We start from the raw sequence: 12,405 nt of genomic DNA, 5'->3' as shown, positions 1-12,405 counted from the left end.
CATGCATTTTTGCTGCCCCAGGAAACAAATGTTCTCCTGATAAATAAAACTATGTCAATTTTGTCTTAATGAATTTCTGTAATGGAAGCTTCTTCCAACCTTTTACTACACTTGATAGTGAATTACACAGACCTACTCTTCTGCAATTCGATCAATATGTACTTACTTTCGTTGTGTTCTTTTGATGTTGCGTGATTTGGACATCTTTTGACAGTCTCCTGAACATGTTCAGGTTTCATGAAAATGGGCATGGCACGAATTACACAGCCTGGAGCAGGGGTTCGAGTACATTTAAATCTCACCGGGCATGTTGTAGCCATTCTAACATACAATTTTTTAAGCACCTCTGAGTACTGAAAGCAAAAGAAAATGAACTTTTATATAAATCATAAAGTAGTCAACACTCTCCAATTAAGTTTTTCTTTATTTTTTTACATAGGCAAAGTGTACTTCTGTTAAATATAATCCTGTACCAAGTTAACCGTAGTATGAATGATTAAAGCCAATGTTGATGCAGCACTGAGGATTGTTATCTATTACCAAACCTGATATCATTAATGGAACGAATGCACAATTAACTTGTCTAGACTATCAAGGTGTGACGTAGAATTCTGACAGGTGCAAATTCTTACACTGCCTTGACATGTGATAATTGTTCTATTGTATACTTACTGTCCAGGTAGTAGATTTTGTTTCTTTCGATGGCTGTGAAAATGAGATTTGAAAACCATGGTCTCCAGCATAGTCTGTACTGTAATGGAAAATACCAGAAGGGGAAATGAAAATCTGTATTAAAATCTGTGTCAGGAAGACAGTATGGTTTCCTTTGTCTTATTGTACATTAGCAGCACATCTTTGAAAAATACAGGCAAACGATCAAGATTTTATAAATACAAAAGTCCAATAATTACATTTTCCCTGAACATTTATTTACCAAATAGAATTATCTTTTAATGTGGTGACTGAAAAATATCTCAATGCGTTGGAATGGTTGTTTTGATTCCATTACAGTGATCAATCAAGCGTGACACACTAGACTTTAATATATTTAGGTCTGGCCATTTTGAATTCATAGCCGTGTACATATACAGGATATTTAATCCCTAAGCGTGGTTCTAATGTAGTGTTCACTGATGTTTGTACCACAAAAGACATTCTACCCAACATAAATATTTCCTGAGTCGTTGACCTAGATTACGGTTATTTAACGGTACCAGCCCAATAGGACAATCCTTAGCTTTTGTTCGTGTTCATTAGCCGGGAACCAGCGTAAATGGGAAAAAACTAGTTCTTTCATAGTAAGATCAATACCAAAATGAGTCAATAGTCCCTCCCCTCCTTCATATCAAATTCAGGTAAACTAGTAGGCAATGGCCTTTGTGTCAACACTGAAATGCTAAGCTGGACCAGTCCAATTTGAGGTAAAAAGGGGGGGATTTTATTCCTCACAGTGTACACTTTTTACACATGCCCTCATTTTCAAATGATTCCCTTTATTATTAATAATCAATGAAAAGTTTTTGGACAGCTTCATTCAAATATTAATTAATAAACCTGATCAATGAAATGCTACAACACTTTACCCTGGTTGTCCTACAAGTTTAGCCTCTGGGACGCGGATTGTTTACCATATGACTTTTCTGATAACATCAATATTCTGGGGAGATTTAAATGGGGCTTTCAAGTTGGAACACGCACAATGGCCAATTCTGTATAGCACCCCAAGGCTATCAAACACTACTGTGTTACAATCTATTTTAGACCAATACCTGAATGGTGACTTATGTCATAGTTCACTTCAACATTTAGATATGAAGTTCACTACAAAATGGATCGCCTACATTCTGGCTATCCCTACCCTGTAAAGTGTAAACGTCATTTTTTTTCTTCTAAATTTAATGGTTTTGTTTCATTCTATTCAGAATAAGTTCAAAATATGTGAAGGAAATGTCCATTTTCCCTTCGAATTAAAACTATAAATCTATAAATGATTATGTGAAGGAAATATCCATTTTCCATCCGAAGTAAAACTATAAATCTTAAAACGACACTATAGCTATCGCCATAACTTAATTAACAAGGTTATATATTTTATTCCATTTCACATTCTCCGATTCCATAGCAATTAAACAAATGAATGAATCAGTATTTATTGAAGTGACAGTTGACTTACTTTGATGGTACTGATGGTATGGGGGACTGCATTCCTGTGTGAGGTGAATATGGGGGCGGGGATGTGATGGTCTGAAATCACATTTACAACAACATCAAACTGTGAGCACAAAAACCAACTAAACAATGAGAAAGTGATGAAAAGTTTTCAATTCAATAATACATTTTTTTTTTTTTTTCTTATTTTTTAAACTAACAGCTTGACATATCAAGTATAAGCAAAATATCGAAATTACAAATCAATTAATTCAAAACAAAATGTAACCACTCCTAAAAATTTAAAAAAAGCATTTATTTTCCCCCTATGATGTAGATGTATAGCAATTTATCGTGATTAAATTAATCTGATCAGAAAGAAATAATATTTTTACTACACAGTGAAAGCCTAACTACGAAGTCATTACATGCATACTAAACTACATAAATACTTACATCATTGTATGGACTGGATGCTGAGCTGCCGATGATATTTGTTTGGGAGTCTGGGCTCATGGAACTGGCCGATGTTGTGTTTGCAATGATAGGGTTAAGCTGAAATAGTAAGACAAATTGAAGTCATTAATTTTTTGCTTGTGAACGAACTTCATATTTTCTCTGATATATCGACTCAAGTTTAACCTTTTAAGTTTCTACCTGTCGTAATTAACTTGAAAGTTAATTTGTCATATTACAAACAATTTGAAATTAATATTAAACTATGTACCGCATCATGAACATGTGTTTTTTTCTTCATGTAAGCCTCTCAGCACCTAATTATATACTTAATAATAGATCTAATTAAATTTGGGAAAGTCGTAAAACCAAACTGAACTGAAAAGATTATTTTGTATTTTTATTTTTTATCAAACAAATTTATATTATACTGAAAATATAGATTTTGTAAAAATAACCAATATTTTATTAAGCATTGAAGTCCAATTAGGTTGTAGTATACAACATTAGTAAAATCCAGTACAGAAAATCTCTGCTTCACAACAGTTTATAGGAGATAAGTATTGTTAGATTATAAATCAATAATATAGGTCAGCTGGTAGATATTATGACCAGTAGATAGGCATGTAGATATCATGGGACCTACTTGTGCCTGTGAATATCATTACTGATAAGAACACCCTGACATTCTGTGTACAAATCTACTCCACGATTTAAACCTGAATTACACTGGGACTCACACCTCAATTTTACAACAACAAAAAATCCAAAAAAATTCAAATATTCTTCACACTACGGATAAAAATATATAATGAAAACATTTACATAAAAACATGCCTTAAGCAAATTTAATATCTTATTATTTTCATTAAATTTCAAGCAAAGGAAATTTAAGTTCAGAATGTTTTATAAAATGGGAAACAAAATAAAAATAAATTAATTGATGTAAGAACAGTAAAATTAAAAAAAATATTATGTTCAGGTGTTTATTACTGATGAAGAGAGAATATTTTCTCCATTAATAAATCTTCTCATGATTAACTATCAATATGTATTGATTTACCAAGGTATTTTTAGAAGATCTCACCAGCAACAGTAGGCAGCCAGGAGTCGGGATATAATTAGCATACACACCTAGAGTGACCTTTGTATACAATTATTTCATTGATAATGAACTACACAGCTCACTAAAAATTCAATTAATAAGTAAATGTTTACCTTAGCAATACGAGAATTGTCTGTTTACTACATATCAACTTATTTCATAATTCAGGTAATATACATGGAAATGTATATACTGTACACATGTTTATATCAATGATCGAGCCATATTTCTAAATAAATCTTTATAGTTCTGATAACTCAAAGGAGTGACAAAGTCTTCATATAAATATCTTAAATAATTTTTACACCCCCCCCCCCCCAAAAAACTCTGGCTGTCAAAATGGTTTCCAGAGAAACTGTAATTAAACCTTCAGTTAACAACACCATGTGGCCAGTTAAAATACATGTGAACCTGACACCTAACCACACTTACCCGATATGTGGTGAATCCAGTTCTCTCAAACTTAATCATTTTGGACGGAGTGTACGTAATATCACAAGAAAATTTTCTAACATAAATATATCACAGATAACTGTTCAATCCAATGTGTTCTCACTGATGCATTTCAACACTAAATATCTGCTTTTTAGTAACTGAAATATCTACATATACATGGCATGTCCAATCTTGCCCAAGTACAATATAATGATCTACCTGTCCTGACATGTATAGGTAAGTACTAGATCAGGCGCTGTTCAATCTACAATGTACCTACACACCACTGAGTTCACCGAGAATTTATTATGCTAATGACATCTGTTACGAGGCTACACACTAACACAAAGGGGAAAGCCAGGACCAATAACATATGCAGCTACAGAGGCTGGAAAATCTATATCTGAATGCCTGCTGGCCTTGGAAAACCTGTCAAAGCCTTACAATGACTAAAGCTTCACCGGGTTGCCTTGACAACCAGGAGAGACGCTACCTGTGTTTATTTATAGCTCAACCACATGGTGTTGTAGCTATAGACTGTAGTTCTGTGTACATTCAGACATACGCTACAGGTCAGACTAATGTTTGTTTTCCTTTTCAACCTGTCCAGGATATTTATAATGATAATCAAACATCATGTGATCAGGACTGTACTCCTCCAGTTTTATTTATGATCCCCCTACACTGTATACCTGTGTGACCCTGGTCACACCCAGAACAAAGCCATCAGGAACATATTGAACATAGAGGGGTTACCTTTGACTAGCTAGGCAGCACACGTACATTGATGTGTGATAAACACAATTGAAATGGACGTGTGTCAGTTAGGAGGTCAATAGACACTGAGTGGTAGCATGTTTGGAAGTTATACACACTTAAAAATCACAAAGTCATTCACGCTTCATCAAATTCATCCAAACAAGTTTGTATGGGTGTCAATAAGTCAAATTACATGTGTAAAATACAAGAAAATCTACCTAATGGAACTATAAAGAAATACAGCACACAAATGATTAGTTGGTAATTAAAGATTAATAAAGTATTCATTTGTAAATAATGAAGTACATAAATTAAGTACTCACCAGATCCGATATAGAATCATTTTGGCCTCTGATCTGGAATCTCTCAATTTGCAAACTTGTTTCTTCTCCTGCTGGTTCGGCATACTCGTAATCTAAATCCCTACTCGCTATCTGAGTATATCCACTGCAAAAAAAAAAGTGAAATAGTTATTACCATTATTCTTGAAATTATATGTAATCAATATCTTAAGCATATATTATACATACCAGTATCATCTTTCGCCAACCTCCCCCCTCCCCTCCAAATCTGACATTTTACTTCATATCTGTTATTATCTATATAGCTAGTCTTTTTTTTGACAAATTAAAAATTCATTCTGGAATTTAATTTTCTTCATGAAATTATGATAAATAAATTGGAATATATCAAAATGATTGCAACAAAACAAAGCTACAACTTACCCATTTTCTGTGACTTCCCCTAGTGTGTTCCACAGGTATTCAAATGTTTCTTGAGACATTGGTGGGCCAGATGGTGTACCGTTAGTAGTTGTTGTACTAGCAGTAGACAGCTGGGACATGACAGGGTGACGATGGATGAATTTACTGAATCTGTAAAGGAATCAAATTTCACCATGTACTACTTGCCATTTCGTTGTATTCTCCAAAACAGAAATATTTTCCTAGTACTATTTTCCTGGTAAACAATTGCAAAAGCAGTGCTAAATAACATAAATCCAAGCTGTCCAATACCGTTATCACGTGAATTCTAACATTTCCACAGTTAAAATTAACCTTTATCCAAATATTTGGTTTGTGATATTCCTGTTGATAGAATTTCCTAACTTCAAAATAGATCTGTTAAAATAAATTTTCTTTGTACTGTTCTGTGTATACACAGCGTTGCCCTGGTGATTTCATTATTGACACTCAGAATTTCGCAGGAAACCTGACCTAGCTATAGTCACCAATGACTGCTTTGTCATACATGACTGAGTTTAGTTTCTACTTTACATAGCTATATAGGCATAGAAACTGGCTTAAAAATACCCAACAGGTATTGAAATTGACACAAGGGCTCTAGTGTCAATGATACAGAATTTTTAAATTCAAAAGGCAATCCCTGAAATCCAACAAAGCCAGTCAAAGGGTACAACTTCTTTGATTGAAATCTTACAAAATTTAGTTTTAATTGTATAAAATACTGGAAACAGAAAACATTAAATATGAAATATATATATATCACAATTTTATGTTATTAATGTAAATATGCAAACAATGAACAGATTTCTAATTGAAGTACTAGAAAAATCTAGTGAATTATAATTCCATAATAAATAATGATAAATTAATATGCTTTTCACAGCCCAAAACAGACTGTTTCCACCTCTGTGAACCACACACTACCTTTTTTTTTAAAGCGAAGAAAACACCAAAAAAATATCTTTCCATTTTTCAAAATATTATAGTAAAAGCAGGAACGAACAGTTGTGAGTTTCATCTAGAAACATTACTGTATTTCCAGGTATTAATTTTACTTCAGTTAATTTACTTTAATTCAGTTTATTTTTCTATATATAAGAATCTGTATGATCTCAATCATCGGACTCAATTTTTTGTATAACACATACAGGTAATACAACATATATCATATTAATCAGTAAAAACTGAAATGTTTTGCTCTACAATTTATGTACGATAATGAATTGGTTAAGCTAGTGTTTGACCAATCTGCTAAAAAGTGTTAAACAAAATAATTTATCCTACAAAAAGGAAACAGGCGTGCAAAAATAAATATGATGCAACTCGCTAAATGCATAAATATATAAATTAATTCCAATAGATTGAAATATGGGATATGACATAAAGAAAGCTAAACTAATCTAACATGTTACTGTCATTGAGCGTTAAGCAATGAATTATTGATGACAAGCTAGATTCAATGTCAACCTCTCCAAATGTCTCTTTGTTTACATTTTTACAAAATAAAATGCAACACTCGAGCACCTTGTTTGTCGACATTTTTTGCTGTTTACTAAATCTGTCATTTCCCTTCATTTACAATCAGGGCAAAGATATCTAAAATTAATTTTAAATGTGACCGTAACACTCGTAAACAATGAACGGCCTACGCAAAAATTTCGGAAAACACATCCGCCATTGACATACATACTCTCGGGATTCCATGCGTGTCCCGGTGGAGTTTTATCAGTTAACTAGGATTATTATCATACCTAAACACAACACAGAAACAATAGTTGGTTACTTACGATGATGATGAGTTGTGATGTTACTTCGTAGAAGAAGCATGAAATTTGTTGTCCCCAAAACACATAAACACCTGTACGCCTAAAACATCCCACGTACATGAAACTACCTCTAAACTTCAGTGAGACTCCATTGCATACCACGTGGTACAAAATATCAATGGCGGAGTACACTATTCGCGGGAAAACACGTCACAACATATTTCTTCGCTGCTGATGTTAGTTTACAACATAAATAAACTGTTAATATAAAAATTCTAAAACATTACCAGAAGCGTTATATTCCAAAAGCTGGCGACAGTGGTGGTCGATGCCTCTAACCGGCCATCGGAAGTGCTTTATACCTAATCTGAGGCTCACTTGATTAACTGACCAATCAGCGAGCCACCGGTGCGATGAAAGGGACACCCTGCTACGAGTTGTGCCCAGTGGCTTACTTATGAAAACATTGCAAGTAACCTATTGTTTACGACACGCCTGACAGAACTGCGACCCAAACAACAACTTGACACGTGTTTGACAGACGAAATTAACAGGATCTGCATTTTTAGGCATTTTTAAACTGCAAATTTAGTAATAAATAACAGTCATGCGGCGATTATTTTGGCGCTGAATTCAAAATGGCGGTACCCGCATGTTGACACTTGCTATTTGACATTTAAAATGTATATTATGCATTTACTCGTTGCTTAGTCTGTTGGCTTGTTTGATTCTCGATTTAGTATACATGTTAGCTGAGTTAAGAGAAGATGAATTTTTCTGAGCTGTTTCGACAAACCAATCAACTCTGCAAGTTTTCACCCGATGGGAAGTACTTGGTAAGAATGTCATAACATATCTGTAGGAGAATTTTAGTTTAAACTCTGGGCACCTAGATAAGTTTTAAAAGTATGGTGTTTATTATCGAAGCAGTGTATATTTCTTCATCAATATCTTTAACCAAAATGTAGACTAATTCATATTTTAGCATTTTATACCTAATGCTTATTAACTTTATTAGAGAAGTGTATAATCAGAAGGTCTGGTATCTTGTAGCATACTTGTGTAGATATCCATTGTAAACAAATAACACACTGACAAATTTGACAACATTACAAATGTGGACAGTCAATACTTTATGGTTTCATAATAATATGACACTAAACAGTTTAATTTAAATTTCATTATTGATCATTGAGACCTGGCCTTTTTGTTCTGAAGCCATATAAAAAGTATCTCCTTGACAGGAGCTGTACTTGAAGCCACATAATGTTGTATATCTAGAAATGTCATTTGGCAATGAATTACACATAGTGATCGACTAACTATGACGAAACATATAATCAAGGAATTTGAGAATTCAGATCCATCATCTTCCTCCCAGCACAGTTAAGACAATACATGATGGATTTTATAAAGACCACCATATACAGTATCTAACATAGTTATAATGAGGTCTTTTAAGTGTTTTGATAATATGTTTAGATATTTAACTGGCTGGAAAATATGAAATTGAAATGATCTATGTATTGATGAAATGATACTATTAGGGGCTGTAAGGGACTGACCTATATGTCAAACTGTTTACAATTTTTCTAAACAGTGCAACATGTTCATTAATGAATCACTTTTGAATTCAGAGCTGATATGCTAATCTTTTGTCCTGATATGGGCCTATGTCCTTTGTTGAATAAAGATTTAAAACAACATTAATATTGCATGGTTTGGAAATCTATTATTGCACTGGTACCTCGCTCTTCACCACTTAAGTTTTATGTTATTTCACATATCAAAGCTAAAATTTAACTGTTTGATTCAATGACATATTGATAGGAAAGATACTTTTTAAGATTTGCCTCCCTTTTTGCAGTGTACAGTACATATTTTACGTAAGACTTGAGAATTTCAAATATTTACTGAAGAAAACACATCACAGCTAACATTTTATGATGTTTTATTCATTGAAAACTTGGATGCTAATTAAGTCTAAATAATTAAAATATTGCTTTTCTATGTTTATCACATCCAATGAGTAAATATTTGTGTATTGTGATAAAAGCTGGTATTGCTGTGAAAACGCCGCCTATTAACATATTGTTACTGAGTATGTGTTACTATTGTCAATATTATTGTGTTCTGTGATTTTAAAACTTTTTATTAACATGTGTGAAGAAAAGATATCCACACTGCTTTAATATCATAGAAAAACAAAAACTTCTGAATAAGACGCAGGTATTTGTGAATAAAAATAAAGGACCCATGCTCTGTAGAAGTTTTAGGAAAGTGTTATGTAATAATACTACAGAACAATATTGATGTCAAACTTTAGGGAAACACCCTTTCAGGTATGTATTGTTCTTAACCTTATCCAAAAGGTAGATTTTTTTGTCGACATAAAAAATAAATGATAATATTTTAATATATACATTAGTGCTCTTAAAACAAGCAAGGCTTATGATGTAAGCTTTTACAATAGCTGCTATTCTCTTGTAACACTATGTAATACATGTCAGACCCAACTAGGTAAATCTATTGTAAGTAGATTAAATCTGTAATGCTCACTTCTCTGCAATATAAACAATGCACATGTTTACTGAAGTACAACTTGCATACATTTTTAAGCTTATTATTACAGCGAATGGGGATAAATTGGAAAGATTTTAGTGAATAGATGTTTATATTGGTAAATAGGCCATTTCTTGAACAGAAACTAAGTGTTACTCTTTGAATATTATGTTTTTAAAATAAATGTCAGAAAACATACGGAAATCAGTGACAGTTGTGTATCATTGACGACTTTATAATGGAATTAAACATGCCTAGATTATTTTTGACTCTTGCCAGAAATGAGAAAAAAGTTTTTTTTCTGACACATTTATGATATTATTTGTTAATAAAGATTAATGTCAATTCCTAATCTCTCAGGTCAATTATGAACCTAATTGATTCCCAACAAGTGACATTTATTAGATAATTAATGTAATTGGATTAAAAGAATTTCATTTATTCTTTTTGTAGAAAAAAATATATGGGATTAGAGGGGAAAAGTGAATGCACTGGCCGTTTTATTTTGACAGTAGACTTACTGGTCTGCCACCAAATTTTGGTGTCAGATTTCTCTCTCATGAACTGTGGCCTTACCAATTACCCCCTGTATCACTAAAGTTTGCTGTATAAAAGAAGCGCATTGTAACAATGATTTACTAATCAACTGTTAGAATAAAGATTGATAAATTATAATGCAAATTTTATGTCTGTACCAAGTGACAAATTCATAATCCATATCTGGTCACTATTTTACATTATCCAATCAATAAACCATACTAGAGTGTATTTTATCTGTACATATAATTATTTTTTGTATGTAAATGCAACTATTGTACCTATCATGATTTTAAAAAAGATGCAAATTATGAGCTTTAAAGTCTGTAGGGATCCCTTGGTTCAGACATTTTAATAACATGGTGTGTATATTCCTTTAAATGTTGATTGTTTCAAATATTAGCTATGAAATAACACTGTATGTCTGCAAATAAGCCCCCATCATTTTTGTAGAATCCTCATTTTCAGAATAGTAAAGCTAAAAGTGATTCTAATACAAGCAATCTCCAAATTTTAAACCAGGAAAGGGGGGTATTATTTGAAGATATGGTTGAAAGAACAGAAGGAAACATTATGGGAACAAATTATGATAAAGGAACAAAATAATGAATAAAGTAAACAGATTATTTAAGGATTAGATTGATACTGTGTGTACGTAGTGATTAATTGAGGACGATTGATACTGTATGTACGTAGTGATTAATTGAGGACGAAACTATGTTTGTACATCATGCATCTGATCTGGAGAACTTAATTTTTACAGATGTTTGGGGCCAAATAAAGAAAACTTCAACAAAAAAAGAAAAAGAAACTAAACAAATGTCAAAATATATGTAAGCAGGCATGCATTTACTCAATTTTAGCCATATTTCCATATATTTTTTAATTATAAAACAGAAATTCAAAGGAAATTCTTTATTTTTATGATCTATGATAGTAAAACAATAATTCAGAACAGTAAAACAAAATCAACATCAAATTTGTTGAACATGCATAGTCTGCTTGCTTTACTGTGATCCATTAACATTAAATTATCATAGCTGTGTTTTCTCTGGGTCAACAAACTGAAGCTGTACACTATTTAATCGACTATAACAGTGATGGGACGTTCTATACACCAACAATAAGAAACGGTAAACGTTAAAAATCATTTTTGAGGGAACTTCTACCTTATTTGAAAACATTCTATGTTCAAATCCATTTTTAGTGGCATTCTGAGCGATATCAAAAAATCATAAACAATTTTATAAATGGCATGCCCTAGGAGCTTTTTAATGTCTTAAATTTTCATGTAAGGTACAATATGATTAAAAAAATGTTACATCAGAAAGACTTGATCGCAAAATGTCAATATAGATGTTTCCTTCAGGTTTTTTTAAAGCAGACAAAATTTGCATCATTATTGTTATTTCTTCATCTGTTGAGACTTGTAGCATTATCTACCTGTTATTAAACACGTGATCATTTTTAATCTGATGGCTCAGTGAATGGTATATACATTTTGTATAATATATTTTTTTATTTTATTTGAAAAATTCTTTGAAAGAGCTACACATGTAATATGAATATCAAAATTGAAATGAATTATTCATAACGAGTTTTAGAAAAATTTCCTTTGAACTGTTTGTTTTCATGTTTATTGCAGAAATGATGCAACAGATTTATGAGATTAAATGATATAATACATGTAGTACATGTATAACATCCCTTTCGCCTGCCTGACCATGGCTGTTAATAGGACGTTAAACAAAAGCAAACCTGCCTGACCATGTGGGTTTTCTCTGGAATTTCATTTCCTCTCAAACTAACACCCCTTGAACTTTTCCATCTGGGCCAACAAGTACAGTTTATAAAAGTTTATATAATGTGTTTCACCAATGTTGTAAAATAA

At 32.3% G+C, this 12,405-nt stretch overlaps 2 protein-coding genes across 5 annotated transcripts in view; one reads left to right on the top strand and one right to left on the bottom strand.

The window, feature by feature from the left end:
- The window catches only part of LOC117345424 (cellular tumor antigen p53-like), a 46,798-nt gene that overhangs the window by 13,237 nt on the left and 21,156 nt on the right, over positions 1–12,405 (bottom strand). Inside the window, exons 1-7 of one of the 4 annotated variants that reach the window (XM_033908501.1) lie at positions 7,703–7,817; positions 5,629–5,778; positions 5,227–5,350; positions 2,605–2,703; positions 2,174–2,244; positions 673–751; positions 167–353 (exon numbers count right to left, since the gene is read on the bottom strand). In XM_033908501.1, the coding sequence (XP_033764392.1) occupies positions 167–353; positions 673–751; positions 2,174–2,244; positions 2,605–2,703; positions 5,227–5,350; positions 5,629–5,747 (679 nt within the window). In that variant the 5' untranslated portion in view covers positions 5,748–5,778; positions 7,703–7,817. Of the gene's footprint in view, positions 1–166; positions 354–672; positions 752–2,173; positions 2,245–2,604; positions 2,704–4,141; positions 4,399–5,226; positions 5,351–5,628; positions 5,779–7,436; positions 7,587–7,702; positions 7,818–12,405 lie in introns of those variants that run through there. The other 3 variants (XM_033908500.1, XM_033908499.1, XM_033908503.1) reach the window with 3 other exon arrangements.
- Positions 7,890–12,405, top strand: part of LOC117345425 (WD repeat-containing protein WRAP73-like) — a 52,919-nt gene continuing 48,403 nt past the window's right edge. The window contains exon 1 of the mRNA XM_033908504.1: positions 7,890–8,251. Coding sequence (XP_033764395.1) covers positions 8,183–8,251 — 69 coding nt within the window. The 5' untranslated portion in view covers positions 7,890–8,182. The remainder of the gene's footprint in view (positions 8,252–12,405) is intronic.

This window comes from Pecten maximus, chromosome 16 (assembly GCF_902652985.1).
Source record: "Pecten maximus chromosome 16, xPecMax1.1, whole genome shotgun sequence".
Classification (NCBI taxonomy): Eukaryota; Metazoa; Mollusca; class Bivalvia; order Pectinida; family Pectinidae; genus Pecten; species Pecten maximus.
The sequence above is the reverse complement of the archived record's forward strand: the minus strand, read 5'-3'. Positions and strand labels throughout refer to the sequence as shown.